Consider the following 17,600-nt stretch of genomic DNA (forward strand, 5'->3'; position numbering starts at 1 on the left):
GAAGCTGTATACAGTCAGCACAAACAAGATCTGGAGCTGACTGGCTCAGATCATGAGCTCCTTATTGCAAAATTCAGGCTTAAATTGAATAAAATAGGGAAAACAACCAGGCCATTCAGGTATGACTTAAATCAAATCCCTTATGATTTTACAGTGCAAGTGATGAATAGATTCAAGGGATTAAACCTGGTAGACAGAATGCCAGAAGAACTATGGACGACAGAGGATCGTAACATTGTACAGGAAGCAGTGACCAAAACCATCCCAAAGAAAAAGAAATGCAAGAAGGTAAATGGTTGCCTGAGGAGGCTTTACAAATAACTAAGGAAAGGGGAGAAATGAAAAGCAAGGGAGAAATGAAAAGGTACACCCAACTGAATGCAGGGTTCCAGAGAATAGCAGGGAAAGACAAGAAGGCCTTCTTCAATGAACAATGCACAGAAGTAGAGGAAAACAATAGAATGGGAAAGACTGGAGATCTCTTCAAGAAAATTGAAGATAACCAAGGGAACATTTCATGCAAGGATAGGCATGATAATGGACAGAAACATTAAGGACCTAACAGAGAAGAGATTAAGAAGAGGTGGCAAGAATATACAGAAGAACCATACAAAAAAGGTGCTAATGACCAGGATAACCACAATGGTGTGGTCACTCACCTAGAGCTGGACATCCTGAAGTGTGAAGTCAAGTGGGGCTTAGGAAGCCTCACTACAAACAAAGCTAGTGGAGGTGATAGATTTCTAGCTGAGCTATTTCAAATCCTAAAAGATGATATGATTAATGTGTTGCATTCAATATGCCAGCAAATTTGGAAAACTCAGCAGTGGCCACAGGACTGGAAAACGTGAGTTTTCATTCTAATCCCAAATAAAGGCAAGGCCAAAGAATGTTCAAACTACTGTACAGTTGCACTCATTTTGCATGCTAGTAAGGTTATGCTCAAAATTCTTCAAGCTATGATTCAGCAGTATGTGAACTAAGAACTTTCAGATGTACGAGCTGGGCTTAGAAAAGGCAGAGGATCCAGAGATCAAATTATCAGCATTCATTGGATTATAGAGAAAGCAAGGAAATTCCAGAAAAACATCTACTTCTGCTCACTGACTATGCTAGAATCTTTGTGTGGATCACAGAAAACTGGAAAATTCTTAGAAGAGATGGGAATACCAGACCACCTTACCTGTCTGCTAAGAAACCTGCATGCAAGCCAAGAAGCAACAGTTAGAACCTTACATGGAACAGCAGATTGATTCAAAATTGGGAAAGGAGTGCAAGAAGGCTGTATATTGTCACCCTGTTTATTTAACTTCTTTGCAAAGTACATCCCCGCCAGGCTGGATGACTCACAAGCTCTAGTCAAGATTGTTGGGAGAAATAACAACCTCAGATAGGCAGATGATACCACTCTAATGGTAGAATGTAAAGAAGGAACTAAAGAGCCTCTTGATGAAGGTGAAAGAGGAGAGTGAAAAAGCCGGCTTAAAACTCAACATTCAAAAAAAAAAGATCATGGTATCTGGTCCCATCACTTCATGGCAAATAGAAGGAGAAAAAGTGGGAAGCCGTGACAGATTTCTTTTCTTGGGCTCCAAAATCACTGTGGATGGTAACTGCATCCATGAAATTATAAGTTGCTGCTCCTTGGAAGGAAAGTTAAGACAAACCTACACAGCATATTAAAAAGCAGAGACATCACTTTGCTGACAAAGGTCTATATAGTTAAAACTATGGTTTTTCCAGAAGTCTTGTACAGATGTGAGAGTTGGACCATAAAGAAGGCTGAGCACTGAAGAATGCTGTTTTTGAATTGCGGTGTTGGAGAAAACTCTTGAGATCCCTGGGATAGCAAAGAGATCAAACCAGTCAGTCTTAAAGGAAATCAACACTGAATATTCATTGGAAGGACTGATGCTGAAGCTCCAATACTTTGGCGACCTGATGTGAAGAACCGACTCATTGGAAAAGACCCTGATGCTGGGAACGATTGAAGGCAGGAGGAGAAGGGGGCAGCAGAGGATGAGACAGGTAGCATCACCGACTCACTGGACATGAAATTGATCAAACCCAGGGAGATAGTGAAGGACAGGGAACCCTGGTGTGCTGCAGTCCACGGGCTCGCAAAGAGTGGACATGACTTGGCAACTGAACAACAGCAACAAATACTTCCTGAATCACTAGTTATTGATCAGAGTGTGTTCATTAATTTTATGTATAAAATATTTGATTATTTCTTATTGTAAAATATCCAGAAAATGTCTGTTTTTTTCCCCTTCCCAAGGCCTGAATTACCTCAGATAAATAATAAAAAAATTGGTCATCTTTCTTAATTAATTATTGTTTATAGTTTGCCTAACTTCCAACAAGCTCTGACGGGAAATGAAAATTGGAGAAGAGCATATTCTTTCCATGCATGTTTATGTTCTCTATGCCTGTGTGATACCAGGTCTAACAAATACTCACTCTTTTCAGTGTGATTGCTTTTCTGAAATGAGCTTCTGAGCCCATTTGAGCTTAGATGAGCTTCTGAGCTCTGAGAGACTGAGCAAGTTGGAGACAATTGTGCTCTTTAAAATAGTTAAAACACTGCAGAAATTAGGATGTGTATACATAAGGCTTATTTTTAAATTGTTTCTGTAGTATTGTATTAGTTTGAAGTCTGTTCACCACTTTTTTTGATAAATTAAGATCAGGAGCCATCTGAAACAGGTTGTTACCTTTATCTGGGTAAGGATCAGACCCAGGAAATACTTTTTTTCTTTTTAGCTTGAAAGGATTTTTATTGCTCTTCTGTTTAATATTTGTTATTGTAGGTCCCTTCAATAATCAGGAGATGGCAGAATGGTTTCAGGCGGGCTATTTCACCATGTCTTTGTTGGTGAAGAGAGCATGTGATGAAAGCTTCCAGCCTCTTGGTGATATCATGAAAATGTGGGGAAGGGTTCCTTTCTCTCCCGGACCAGCTCCCCCTCCACATATGGTAAGTAACTTATGCCTCACTCAGAACACAGTAGCCCCAGAAGCACTTGCCCTAGATGTTACATCTCACGAAGAAGAAACTGTAGTTCCTTGAAAGTAATTGATCAGATAACAGTGGGAAGTCTGACCCAGACTACATATGTAGCTACAATGATCTTTTAAAACTCAGATGTCTGTGCCTGTCCTCCTCTTCTTTTTTGTCTCTTTCTCAACACACACACACACACACACACACACACACACCTGTCCTCCTCCTCCTCTCTCTCAACACACACACACATATATATATACACGTGTGTGTGGGTATATATATATATATACCCACACTCACACATACCCCACACTCATTCTAAAGAAATAGAATCCTCCAGTAGCTTTATAGCATGTGTTCAAGGAAGACTATTTTGCCTTGGCCTCCCTACCAGTTCATGCATGTTTTGGCTCTTTACCTTTCCAAATTCATTTCAGAGCTTTTACCTTTATCTACTGTGTTTCAATACAACTGACTTAGAGTTTCTCATTGCTTCTAGTTAGAATGCCCATTCTTCTCTCCATTTATTTACCTTTTTAAAAAATACGTGCCTCTTTACGACCCCGTGGACTGTAGCCCACCAGGCTGCGCTGTCCATGGGATTCTCCATGGACAGAGTGGGTTGAATAGTGGAATGGCTTGCTGTTTCTTTCTGCAGGGGATCTTCCCAACCCAGGGATCCAACCCCAGTCTCCTGCATTTTAGGCAGATTCTTTACCATCTAAGCCCCCAGGGAAGCCCTTTTAAAATATGTTACTGATATCTAACTAAAAATTGGATCATAACGTAACCCTTTTAGTATGCTGACACTGGAGACCTTTGAAGGGGAAGTCTTTTTTGCAGATGCTCCTGGGCCTCTCCCTGTTGAGTTCCTTTGGCTCTGGGCCTCACTTTTCCGTTTTCCAGGTTGGAGTATCTGATTGCTGGCCATAGTCTTTAAGTGACCATAGTCAGAAATCTTTAGTCTGAACACTGGATTTCTACAGTAAGATCCATGGATTTACTCACCAATTATGTATTGAGGATCTGTGCCAGGGCTATGTTAGGTTCTTATGAGATAAAGATCAGTAAGTCATTTGCAACATCTGTAGCCAAGAGAGTTCATAAGTGAGAACAGTAGCTATCACATTTTTTTGACCATAGCATATAGTAAAAAACAAAGGATTTTCACATCACTACTTCATATATTCATTAACTTGCAGATATATCTGAAGCAAGTTCCACGAAACATTTGGCGCCATGTACATATATTCTTTCTGTTTCTTCTCTTTTCCCCCAATATGTAAAAGTTTATCTTGACCCGATAATTAATTTCACTGTCTACTGATGGGTTGAGACCTCCTATAAGTTTGGAGAGCAGTGAAGAGTCCTAGGGAATTACCCTGACATTTCTGTTGTAAATCCAGAAAAATTGTTATATTATTGTATGTAAATTGTACTTTTACCATCTACTCAGAAATTGGGATGCGTTTTTATCTTGCATGTTTGAGAGCTGACAGTTAGCCACTTGGAGCTTGGCATGCTAGCTCTAATCCATTTCCTGACTTCCAGTTATAGGGGATGAGCCTCAGTCAGACCCACTTCAGGGGAAAGACGGTGGGAAGCTCTGCTTCTTGTCGGGTATTGCCTTTGCCCTTAATTGTCAACTAACCTACTGTAGCTTTTATCCATGAATAGTTAAATGAGAAAGAAAAATGTCCTTGAGTTTCAGGTCAACCTCACTCAAAGGAGTCATACATCAAATGTGTTTTTCTGAACTGTAATCAAGTGTGCGATAAAGATATAAACTGTTCATTAATGATTTGTCTAATTTTAGTGTATGTCACCCTTATGCTTTTATTTCTGCTATCTTTCACTTTTCATTTTTTCCCTCACTTTTATTTGTCTTCAAAATTTAAATTCCAGCCATGTAATTTGATATGTAAGCTAAAAAAGTTTTTACTACCCCTTATTTTTAAATTTGTGATGTATTAAAAGCAATAGAAGCACCTCTAATTTTTGGATAGAGAGTTAAACAGTTGTGAAAGCTCTTTTATATTCCATTTAATTTTAAATGTCTCATCCTCTTCAAGACGACATATACTGGCTCCCTGTATCTGTTACGAGCTACTGTAAAATTCTTACCATAGCATTTAATTTTACTCCATTCTGTTTTGTCCTACTTCTCTAATTTTTACATAATCTTCAAGTTTATAAATCACTGTTAAGATTGGGAGAACGATTTTTTTTTGTTCGTTTAAATTATTTGTTTGGCTGTGCCCAGTCTTAGTTGTGGCACTCAGGATCTTCAGTTGCGGCATGTGGGATCTAGTTCCCTGGCCAGGGATCAAACCTTGGTCCCCTGCCTTGGAACGCGGAGTCTTAACCACTAGACCAGCAGGGAGGTCCCTGGTTGTTATGTTTTAGTTATAGTATGAACTCTGGATTACAGAACAATGTTCAGCTTCAAGGGCAAGAGAGAAGACAAGCTAAAATAAAATAGGGGCCATTTCCCACCTCAGGGTATCTCTTGCGTACCAACACCACCTTCTTCCACTAGATGGCACTGCTTCGTTTCTAAAGGTTTCTGACTTTTTTTTTTAATAGTTAAAGTGTTTGGGGGCAAAAAGAGGTCTAGGAGTCCTTTTCCTTTCAAATGTAAGTACTAAATGGCTCTTAGACTCTTTTCAGTTTATTTACTGGTATTTCTTTCCCCCATCCCTTCACTCCAGGGAGAGCTGGACCAGGAACGACTGACCAGGCAGCAGGAGCTCACAGCCTTGTACCAGATGCAGCACCTTCAGTATCAGCAGTTCCTAATACAGTAAGGACAGTACTGTGGTAGGGTGCGCTGCAGCACCAGGAGGGCCTTCAGATGCAGTCTGCTCCCAGATTTCACCTTTTCCAGCAGAAGACTAAGCTTGTAGGATACGTCAGTCATCCAGCTAGTGGCACAGTGCCACTCCACATCCTAAGTCTGGTCTTAGCTGGTTTCTTAAATATTGGAAGTTTGCAGAAGGTGACACATAACTATAATTTTGCAAGATATTTAGCTGCTAAAGCAAGAATCAGTGATTTTAAGAATTAATTGCCTTCTGCATGGGTCAGCTTTGCCACAGAGAAAAAGCAGATGAGAAGGCAGGAAAGAAGTAAAAGTTTATGCTATTAGTAGTGGCATGGAGTCACTTAGATTGTGAGTCCCTTTCGTGGAAGAAGTAAGATTTGCTATCATCTGGTGCAGAGGTTGGCGGACTGACTGGCTGCCTGTTTTCCTAAGCAGAGTTTTATTGAAACTGAGTCACACGCATTTGTTTGTGTATTATCTATGACTGCTTTTGCACTACAGAGGTAGAATTGAGTAGTTGTGAATGGCCTGCAAAGGCAAAAATATTTACTGTCTGGCCCTTTACAGGAAAAAATTGTCCATCTCTGTTCTAGTGGAAAAAAATGTTAACCTAAAATTTTCCAAGCTGAAATGTATAAATTTGAGGATATTTATACAAGTGGAATTTTATTTTTGCAAAGAGTTCTTCATGTGGAAATAGCTGTTAGTTTGAATCTGTTTTATTTTCTGATAAAAGGTTATTAACATCTTAAGGGAGTTTTCCAGTTTTTGACATTTCTTTAAATTTTTTTTTTTCTATTTTCACTCTGCAGCATGTTATCTATTAGTTTAGTTCTTTCTAGAATAATGTATAGAATTGTTTGTGTGACTGTTGTGAAGTATTGTAAAAATATATTTGATAGCTATTTCTAATGGGATTTTCTTTTGTTTGTGTGGGGACTGAACTTTGTCTGGTAATGTCTCTGTAAAGTGAACTAAATGTGGATAGACAGGTTATACCATGTTTTACTTTTTGAAGACAACAGTATGCACAAGTTCTGGCCCAGCAGCAGAAAGCAGCACTGTCTTCCCAGCAGCAGCAGCAGTTGGCTCTTCTTCTCCAGCAGTTCCAGGCACTGAAGATGAGGTTGGTGCTATTTTGCGTGATGTGTCACATTGTGTGTGTATATATGTGTTTTAAAGAAAGAGAGAAAAGGAAATTTTTAATCTGTGAAGTTTAGTATCAAAATACCCACACAAAAACACATATCTTTGTGTTGTGTGTAAGAACATAGTTTTAAAAAATAACTAATAAATAGAGCATTTATTTCGTCTTTTTACTCAGAGGATAAAATTTGCATAATAACCAAAGAATTCTAAGAACACTTGAAAAGCAGTGTAGTCTCATGAACTCAGCAAGACAAAAATTTGTGGTCGAGAAATTTAATCTCATTTTTACCTGTAATATTTCAAGAATGATATTAATGGTGCCACACAGAGTTATACTTTTCCAGACCCAAAAGCCATTAAAGTGAGTCTAAAGACATGGAAACTATGCTAAAAGTCCTAAGTTCCTGCTGTTTCAGATTATCTTTCAGGATAGTATTTGTTTTATCTCCCACAAAGGTTTTAGTCATTTCATTGCTCTTAAAAACTTTACTGTCCAATTTAACCAAAACCTTTTACATTTCTCCCTTGAGCCGTAACCCATTCTGTGAGATAGGGAGGTTAAATCATGTTAAGGTCTTAGTTTTAAAGATGAGCAAACTATGTCTCAGAGTGGCTAAAGGACTTAGTTGACATAATACGCAGAAAACTTCAGAGACTGAACTAAAATGCACACCTTTTGACTTATGATCGGTGAGTTTTTTTCATGAGAAATGCTGCCTCTGCGACTCTTACTGAATTTTTAAAAGACAGTAGGCATATCTATTATTTGGAAATCAAAATTTGCCAATACCTTGAGGAGTCCAGAAGTGTGATTACTTTGCCTCTATCCTTTTTTCTTTCCTAAATGTTTTGGTAGTGTTATATTGTAGTTAAAACGGTGACGTTTTTTGGCTAAGTAACCTTGAAAACCTACAAATCTCTGAAAATACCTCTTTATCTGTTTTCTTGAATGACAAGAACAAGTTAATTTTGTTAATTTTCTAATTTCCCTTTTGCAGAATATCTGATCAGAACATCATTCCCTCAGTAACTAGGTCTGTGTCAGTGCCAGATACTGGTTCTATCTGGGAACTCCAGCCAGCACCCTCACAGCCTACAGGTAAAAACTTAAGATTGGCCTTTAGTATAGCTTCAAGGATATAGCTTTCTAATAACTTTTATAATTCAGTTTTTTTTTTTTAATCAGTTTTGGGACCTGCTTTGTAGTGAATATTAATGAAAAGTAGTTTTTAAAGAAAAATTTTATTTTTTTAATAGGCCCCAGCAAAGGATTGCAAATAGCTGTTAATGAGTTCCTGGAAATTCTTTAGTAGATAGATTTTCTGAACTTGAGCCTCCTCTTTTTTTTTTTTTAAAACATTGTCCTAACCCATTGTAGAAAAGTCTTTTAAATTGTCTTTAATCACTTGAGAGAAAACATAAATAAAGACATAAGTAATGATGACCTATGCTTTTGAGTCAAGGACTGATGTGTAACTTAACCTCTGTAGGTACCCAGAAATTTGGGAAATGGAAAAGGCTGCTGTTAACCTCATTTTCTCATCTTTCTGCCTGGTGCTCTCTTTCCTTCTGGATATGTTGATGAGTATTGTTACAAACTAGAACCCGCTGGTAGTTCAGTCTATTTGGAAGCAAAGCAGACACTTGTGATGAAGCTCGCTCTGGGACAGGAGAGCAGCTTCTTTATGCTTCTGGGTATTTAGCTGTATGTGTCAGCTCTCATACCCCTCACTTCTGTTCCTTCCTGTCTTCCAGTTTGGGAAGGTGGTAGCGTATGGGATCTTCCCCTTGACCCCGCAACTCCAGGACCTGCCCTTGAACAGCTTCAGCAGATGGAGAAGGCCAAAGCTGCAAAGGTCGGCAACTCATTCTTCCATAGCAGTGCCTGCTTTCCAGCTGCAGGACATAGACATTTGCTTATTGTTATCGGTATCACTCTAGCTGCTCACACATCTTTCCTTTAAATTCACAGCTTTGTAGCTGGTATAAGCACATTCACACTCTCTCCTTATTGTGCCTTCTTCTCCCTCAAAAGGCCTCAAAACAGTTAAAACTAACAAGTTTAAATTAAATCAGTCAATATGGGTTTGTTGACACATTAACAGTCACGGTCATATATAACACTGTTCATGATAATTGCTTATTATAAGACCATAAGAAAATATCCACTACATTGCTTATTCGACCCTTGATCTGAGGCTTGAGTTCACCACATTGAATCTTCATGGTGGTGGTTATTTGCACTCTAGAGTCCAAGACACACAGCTAAAAATCTCAGCGTTAACATTATCATTTGCATATTTTGGAGGAGCTAGCAATCTTGAATTTTGGTTTTAATACTTGTCAGAAGAGGTTGCTTGTCAATGCCTGGTGTCATTGTAATGATTTCTGGGTTCTCATGCCTCCAAGAGAATCTTGTTCCTATTTTATATTTAGTGCATTCTTATCCCCTGAGGTAGTGACAGTATCTTTAGAGTGCCCAGAATATGAAAAGAGTTCGTGGTCAAGATCTGTCTCCATATGCATTGACAGACCAGAGTTCCAACAGTTTTTGAGTCTGTTCTTGTTCCTTCCATGCTTTGTGCTTTGAACACATAGCTGATGAAACCTTGCATTCTTGTCTGTGTGCACATGTGTGTCAGGGATAGGGAGGATGCTGGCACAGACAAGGAGCACAGGAAAGCAGATGGGCCAGCTACCTAGTAGGGGAGGTGGGGACCAGGAAGTGGATGACACTTGGATAGACAGTGATTCCTGAGCTAGTCACTTAAAGGATAGTAGGAGTTAGCTCAGTTGCAGGATTTGGGGTTGACAGTGAAAGGAAGTGAAAATTAAACTGCAGTTGAAGGAAGCAAGACTTGTAAAGGCTAGGAGTATATGTGAACATCTTGGCACAGGAAACAGTTAAATAATTTGGTCTAGCCGGGAGCTGGTGTGTCTGAAGAATAAACGATGACAGAGATTAAAGAAGATGAGGCAGGCCAATAACTTGCCTGTGTCACATTAAAGACTTAGGCTATCTTTTCGAGGTGAAGGATGGTGTTAAATATAAGCCTGGGAGAGTCAGATGTAGAGCTGGGGACCCTGGGCAAAACTGGATGATGGGCAGCCAGGTAATAGATTCTTAGGCATGTGGACGAGAAAGTAAAGGCCCGAGTCGTATGTGTGGCAATAGAACTGGAGTCTCAGGACCGGATTTGACCAGTACTCGGGAGCTCTACAGGATGGAGTTTGTGAAGTGGTTGGTCCTCAAGTTTTTAAAGAATTCTGTAATTTATCACACTAGCAGCTTTTGTGACATTTCAGTTGAAACCTCATTAGACACACTGTTAGATCTTCAATCAGAAAATCCTTTGTAGGGATGAGCAAAGAAATGCCAAGCCAAGAGCATCCTGGTGTTACTGTTAGGCCTGCTGCTCTCCCCACAGGTGGGAGGTGGGATGTAGTGCCAGCGTGGAGCGAAGGCGTGGGCGAGGGTAGAGGGGAGAGCGTTCAGGGGGAGGAGCATGAAGCCCCGCGGTGGCTGTGACCGCAGAGCGTGGAGCGCTCAGAGCTCTCTCGTTTCCCAGTCGCTCCACATGTAACTGAGTGAATGGTCGTGTCTGCATGGGCCAGCTCCTGACAGTACTTGTCGTGATGTGGAGTGTTCCTGTGTGTGGCTTCAAGTTTCTGAGAGTACCCTTGTGTAACCTCAGCTGGAGCAGGAGAGGAGAGAGGCAGAAATGAGGGCGAAACGGGAAGAGGAGGAGCGAAAGAGGCAAGAAGAACTCCGGAGACAACAGGAGGAAATTCTTCGGAGACAGCAGGAGGAAGAAAGGAAAAGGCGGGAGGAAGAAGAGCTTGCCCGAAGGAAACAGGTGTGTCTCTGAGAACTCTGCCCGAAGGATCAGTGCTGAAAGAGGGAGGGCCTCCCGATACCTACTCTCCCATCATCTCACAGGTCCTAGTTCTCCTGGAGGGGACTTCCCTAAGGCATTGGGGAGTTCTCAGCAGGACGGGGGTTAGAATGTTAGGACACTCACTTCCTTCAGTAGAAATGTCTGTTATCCATTAACAGCTACTGGAGGGATGTTCGTCAGTTCTAGTATATCATTAGAATTGATTGCTTTCACATATCTCCTGGAGTATTATAAACCAGTTAGATTTGAAAAGTAATGAAACCTTGAAGTATTTATAACCAGTGACACTAAAAGTTTTTCATGTTTCACAACCATTTGTATTTCTTTTTGGGGAATTCTTTATTATGTGCTTGGACCATTTTCTCCTTGGATTTTTAAAGATCCCATTTGAAAGAATCAACTCTTAACAGCCCAGCGTGTCTAGCCTTTATTACATATTTCCTTGTCTTTTGCCATAAGAACTGAAAAACAAAAAGCATCCGTGTCCTCCATGGAATTCTCCAGGCCAAAATACTGGAGTGGGTAGCCTTTCCTTTCTCCAGGGGATCTTCCCAACCCACAGATCAAACCCAGGTCTGCCGCATTGCAGGTGGATTCTTTACCAGTTGAGCCACAAGGGAAGCCCATGCTGAGATTAGATTAGAACTACTAATATTTCTTAGAGTCACACTCCACACTAGTGTGTAACGACTTTAAGAAGTGTTACAGTAAAGGCATCTGTTTGCTGAGGGTTTCTTCCTGAGTTATTTTGACAGTGGGACCCTTTTCTGTATATTTAATATCCATAGGACTTCAGTTCTTGAGAACATGTTCTGCGACACGTGGCTTTATTCCATCCTTCTGACTGGAGAACTTCTCTCTACTCACCAGGTGTTTTTGCTGCTGACTTAGGTTCTCAGTTGATTAAAAAAATCGGGACTATTGGTAGCAACAGAGAAACAAAAGCTTGAGTCCTTACTAGTGTTAATCAGGAAATGATGGTGCTAACACTGAAACCAGGGTGGACTTAACACATGCAGTGCTGTTTAACGATCAATATTTTAAGTACAAATTATTTTGACTCTTAATATACCTATTCCCCAGCTCACTTGAACACTTTTTACTCTAGACGTTGGTTAGATACTTTTTCTATTTGCTGTTAACAGAATCTTAGCAGCACATAGCCTGTTTCTTTTCAAATTATAATGTATTGATAACATATTAGTTGAGACACACAGAAGGATATGCAGACACTCACACATACCCTCTTTAATTCAGGAAGAGGCTCTGCGACGCCAGAGGGAGCAAGAAATCGCGTTAAGGCGGCAGCGAGAAGAGGAAGAGAGACAGCAGCAGGAAGAAGCTCTTAGGAGACTGGAGGAGAGAAGGCGAGAAGAGGAGGAGAGGCGGAAGCAAGAAGAATTGTTACGCAAGCAGGTGATCAGAGCACTTGTTCTCCTCATTTCTTCTTTGAAGCTAGGAATTAGTGATTTAGAAAGTCTTAGGATATTAGGAGAGCCCATTAAAGCTTTTTCAGGTTGCGGAAAGTTACCAAAGGAGATCTGAGTGGCTCTTAATACTTCTGTAATAGCCATCCCACGTGTAATTATAAAAGCTGAACAAGATGTCAAGCAATCAAAACAAACAAAAAACAGCACCACAGGAATCAAAGAAGGGCTCCTCTTAAAAAACCAAACGTGCGGCGTGGAGGTTGATGCCTTGTTGCCTTAGGGTTCTCCCCTGTCCGCACCGTTAGAGCGTGTAGTTCTCTGCTGCCTAGTGTAGCCGTGAGATCACACAGAGGTGCTGTTACCTAACTCCGGTGCAGCCAGGACCCCTGCAGCATTTTGCTTTAATGTTTAAGAACAGTAATAGATTTTTGATTAGTGGATTCTGTTTTTAGAACAGTGTTAGATTTTCAGAAAAATTGGGATGGTAGTACAAAGATTTTCAGAAAAATTGGGATGGTAGTACAGTTTGCTATATTACTAGTTTACATTAGTATGGTACATTAATTGTGATAAACCAATGCTGACACATGACTAAGTCAGTATTGATGCATTTTTATTAACTAAAGGCTGTAGTTTATTAACATTTCTTCAGTTTTCCCCTCATGTCTCTTTTCAGTTTTAGGATTTCATTCAGAATATTGCATTAAGTTGTCATGTCTCCTTAGCTTGTTCTTGGCCATGACAGTTTCTCAGAATTTTTTTTTTTTTTTTTTTTGAGTTAAACCACTTTAAGGAATACTGGTCAGTATATTGAAGGGTAACCCTCTATTAGAGTTCTTGTGAAGTTTTTCTCACAATTAAACTGGTGTTAGGGGTGTTTGGGGAAGAAGATCACAGCAGTAAAGTACCATTTTCATCACATACCAAGGCTGTATATTAGCACCATGATGTGTGCTAATACATCATTATTAATGGTGACATTGATCTCCTGGCTGCAGTAGTGCTTATCGGGTTCTCCGCCATACTTTTCCCCTTTACTGTGTTCTTTGGAAGGGAGTCACCACGTGCAGCAGTCCACACTTACGGATGTAGGTTTTTGTTTGTTGATTAGATTGACACAAAACTGGAGATTACCTGCTTTTGCTTCAGTTCTTGATTAAAACTCTTTAGAGAAATCTAAATTCTTTAGAGGTAGATAATTTCCAGGTTAGATTGTATGTTAATGCATTATTTGGTTTATTTATTCAACAGTTAATATATATTCTGTTAATATACCACATGCTAGTTACTGTGATTGTTTCCTGCTCAAGTCCAAAACTTTCTGAGAAATTGTTTCTGCTCTCAAGAAGCTCACAGACTATGTAGGTAATGATTTTATAAGAAATAAATACCACATTGTAGATCTTTCAGCTGAAAAATCAAAATACTGACCTAAAATTGGCTAAAACAGCAGATAATATTATTGCCTCACCTGTCAAGGTGTTCTGGAGATAAGGCAGCTAAACATGAACTTCGGTGACTCAGTGATGTCATTAAGACTCCAGGTGCTCCCCAAGCTTCTCTGTCATGTCCTGGTGTGTTGACGTCTTCTCTCACAGTTCATACTCTGCTCTACCAGGTCTTGGTGTGTTGACTTTTAAGTTCATGTTTTTTACCTGATGGTTAGTAGTGTTGGATACCATACTGTACCCAGAAAGGGAGTGGCCCTTCTCTCGTGCTTCTTTCTTCTCCTCTGGGAAGAATATCTTTTCTAGAATCAGCCCTTTGGCCTAAATTAGATTACATGGGTGTCCCAGTTTACACTGGAAGCTTAAAAAGCGAAGCTTGGCATTTTAAACCTTGAATGTGACAGAGGCTCTCTCTACAAAGAAGACGACGGAAAGGAATGGGTGCTGGATAGCTAAGAATAGTTGCTGTCACCAGTTGGCTAAGAGCATCCAGAGAGAGGAAGACAAAGTATAGTTGAGTGTAAGCGAAAGACAGAGGGGACATCTACCTTCTGAAGGCAAAGAAAGTCCTTGTAGAGTAGCCAGTGTCTGCCCTGAGTTCTGGAGAGTGGAGGGGCGTGTGCTATCTGCATAAGATAGAGCATTGCAAGTGCTGTAACCAGCCTTCACAGAGGAAGGCCAGGAGAACTCCAGGGGGCACATGGAATGGTTTTGAGGGAGAGAAGCAGGAAGAGAATGATCCAGGGTACTACCGAAAGTAGTAGAGGGATAGAGGATGTGTGAAGGGGAGCTCTCCCAGGGGCCTGTGAGCCACCAGGGGCGAGACCCTCGGATGGAGTTAAGTGGTCTTGTAAAGCTGCTTTGGGTCTGGCCCTGGCTGAGGCTTTCCTGAGAGTCAGTTTCCTTGCAGGTCCTGGCAGCTCTCTGCACCCAGCATCCGTCACGAGCTGACTCTGCCTCAGGGTTGGAGCAGGTTCAAGGGTTCTTGCCTGAGGTTGTGGCAATCTCTTAGAGATCAGTATTACCACAGAAGTGCAAAGTGATGTTCCTTTTATGTAGAAATTAGCAAATAAATGAAACATGATGTTATCCGGTAAGCACACCTCTGACCGAAGCCTTGAAAAGTGACTTGGATTTGTTTTAAAACATAATTAAATTTTATTATTTTCTTTTCCTTCTGGGAAGGAAGAGGAGGCTGCGAAATGGGCCCGGGAAGAAGAGGAAGCCCAGCGTAGGTTAGAGGAGAACCGGCTACGGATGGAAGAGGAGGCAGCCAGGCTGCGGCACGAGGAGGAGGAGCGGAAGCGGAAAGAGCTGGAGCTCCAGCGGCAGAAGGAGCTGCTGCGGCAGAGGCAGCAGCAGCAGGAGGCTCTCCGGAGGCTGCAGCAGCAGCAGCAGCAGCAGCAGCTGGCACAGATGAAGGTAAGCCGGGCGCCGGGCAGGCCACCCGCTGGCGGAGCCGCCTACCCGCTTCTGTGGGTGGGTGGGTGCTGGCGGTGCGGAGGCATAAACTGTTCTTCATGTTAAGTATTGCGACTTCCCGTTTTTTGATCAGCAAAATATAACAAGATGCATTGTACTTTGTGTTAGACATTTAAAGAAGGGAAGAATAAGTAAAGGAGTCTAGGACGTGAGCAGCAACATAGGCAAAAACCAAGTAGATCTATATGGTTCATAAATTTAAACATTGGTGTGCCTACTCTATCAGTTCAACAGTGCTAAGGCAAGGATAAACGAGACAAGGCGACTGTCCTCAAAGAGCCCATAGACTCATGAGTACAGGAAACTCAAACATTTGGGTGTGTAAGTAGGAACCATCATACAGGGCTTGAAATAGAGCTGACTGTGGGGGTTATTGAAAGGTGGATTGAGGTGATGTATGCAAAGTGTTGTTTTAGGAGGGTTCAAAGCCTTATTTGAAATAGTAGAAAGTAAGACTGGGAAACCAGTAGAGAGTGTGATGGTGGTAGTGAGAATGAAGAGGGCCAAGATGAGACCTGGCTAACATTAATAAGCAAGACTTAGTGATGCTCTGAATCTGAGGGGTGAGGGCAGAAGTTGATATGGCTCTTAGATGGTAGGCCTTCCATGACTGGGAAAGTAGTGGAACTGTTGATGAAATAGGAGTAATTGGAGAGGGAGGAGCAGATTTATGGTAGGGTCTACAGAACTTCTTATGGAGTGTATGGCTGGTCGGGAGGCTTGGTATCCCCTATCTTCAAGGAGCTCGTAGGATAAAGACATAAACAGAAAATTGGAATACAGTGGGATAGGTGTAGTGAGAGAGGGAGCACGAAGCAGTAGTTCTTAAGGTGTGATCAGCTGGGAATTTGTTGATGCTGTTCAGTTGCTGAATTGTGTCTGACTCTGTGACCCCATGGACTGCAGTATACCAGGCTTCTCTGTCCTTCGCTATCTCCCACAGTTTGATCAAACTCATGTCCATTGAGTTGATGATGCCATTTAACTGTCTCATCTTCTGTCACCTCCACCTCCTCCTGCCCTCAGTCTTTCCCAGCATCAGAGTCTTTTGCAGTGAGTCACCACTTCGCATCAGGTGGCCGAAGTATTGGAGCTTCAGCTTCAGCATCAGTCCTTCCAATGAATATTCATGGTTGGTTTCCTTTAGGATTGACTAGTTTAATCTCCTTGCTGTCCAAGAGACTCTGAGGAGTCCTCTCCAGCACCGAAGTTCAAAAGCATCAATTCTTTGCCATTCAGCCTTTTTTATGATCAAACTCTTGAGCATCTGTACACAACTACTGGAAAAACCACACGTTTGACTATATGGACCTTTGTCGGCAAAGTGATGTCTCTGCTTTTTAATATGCAGTGTAGGTTTGGTTTGTCATAGCTTTTGTTTTAAGGAGCAAGTGTCTGAATTTCATGGGTGTAGTCACCGTCTACAGTGATTTTGGAGCCCAAGGAAAAAAAGTGTGTTTATATTTCTACTTTTTCCCCATCTGTTTGCCATGAAGTGATGGGACTGGATGCTATGATCTTAGTATTTTGAATGTTGAGTTTTAGGCCAGCTTTTTTACTCCTCTTTCATGCTCATCAAGAAGCTCTTTAGTTCCTTTTCACTTTCTGCCATTAAAGTGATATCATCTCCATATTTGAAGGTGAAAAGTGTGAGTCACTCAGTCGTGTCCGACTTTTGCAACCCCATGGACTGTAGCCCCCCCAGGCTCCTCTGTCCATGGAATTCTCCAAACAAGACTACTGGAGTGGGTAGCCATTCCCTCCTGCAGGGGATCTTCCTGACCCTGGAATTGAACTGGGGTCTCCTGGATTATAGGCAGATTCTTTATCATGTGAGCCACACCACATATCTGAGGCTATTGATAGTTCTCCCAGCAGTCTTGATTCCAACTTGAAATTCATCCAGCCTGGCAGGCACATTCTTGGGTCCTATCCAGACTTACTGAATGAGAACCTCTTGGAAATGGAACACAACAATTGTGTTTGAATAAGCCTTCCAGGGCTTCTGATGCTCACTAATATGTGAGACCCACTGCCCATCTGAGGCATTGGGGAAGCTTTGCTGAAAGAAGATAACTTCCAAACTGAGTCATGAAGGGAGTGAAAATTTAAATTTAAAGAAAAAAATAAAGGTCACATAGCCAGTTTGGAGAATGGAGGGGATTGTGAGAGCAGTAGAAATAGCTGGAGAGTGAGCCACGAGGTTCCTATCGAGGCTTCATATCTAGAACTTGAATTGCTAGGTCACATGATGCCAGTGTCTTTAATGGTTTAAGGAACTGCCAGATTGTTTTCTGAATTGGCTGCACCATTTTATGTTCAGTGGCTGAGGGTTCAAGTTTCTTCTCTTCCTCATCC

At 41.2% G+C, this 17,600-nt stretch overlaps 1 protein-coding gene across 8 annotated transcripts in view; it reads left to right on the forward strand.

The window, feature by feature from the left end:
• Positions 1 to 17,600, forward strand: part of GIGYF2 (GRB10 interacting GYF protein 2) — a 127,870-nt gene that overhangs the window by 90,021 nt on the left and 20,249 nt on the right. For all 8 annotated transcript variants that reach the window (XM_043462008.1, XM_043462000.1, XM_043462006.1 and 5 more), the window contains 8 exons: positions 2,814 to 2,980; positions 5,722 to 5,813; positions 6,853 to 6,960; positions 7,982 to 8,082; positions 8,739 to 8,839; positions 10,679 to 10,840; positions 12,140 to 12,298; positions 14,946 to 15,182. In XM_043462008.1, coding sequence (XP_043317943.1) covers positions 2,814 to 2,980; positions 5,722 to 5,813; positions 6,853 to 6,960; positions 7,982 to 8,082; positions 8,739 to 8,839; positions 10,679 to 10,840; positions 12,140 to 12,298; positions 14,946 to 15,182 — 1,127 coding nt within the window. The remainder of the gene's footprint in view (positions 1 to 2,813; positions 2,981 to 5,721; positions 5,814 to 6,852; positions 6,961 to 7,981; positions 8,083 to 8,738; positions 8,840 to 10,678; positions 10,841 to 12,139; positions 12,299 to 14,945; positions 15,183 to 17,600) is intronic.

Source organism: Cervus canadensis, chromosome 2 (genome assembly GCF_019320065.1).
Source record: "Cervus canadensis isolate Bull #8, Minnesota chromosome 2, ASM1932006v1, whole genome shotgun sequence".
NCBI lineage: Eukaryota > Metazoa > Chordata > Mammalia > Artiodactyla > Cervidae > Cervus > Cervus canadensis.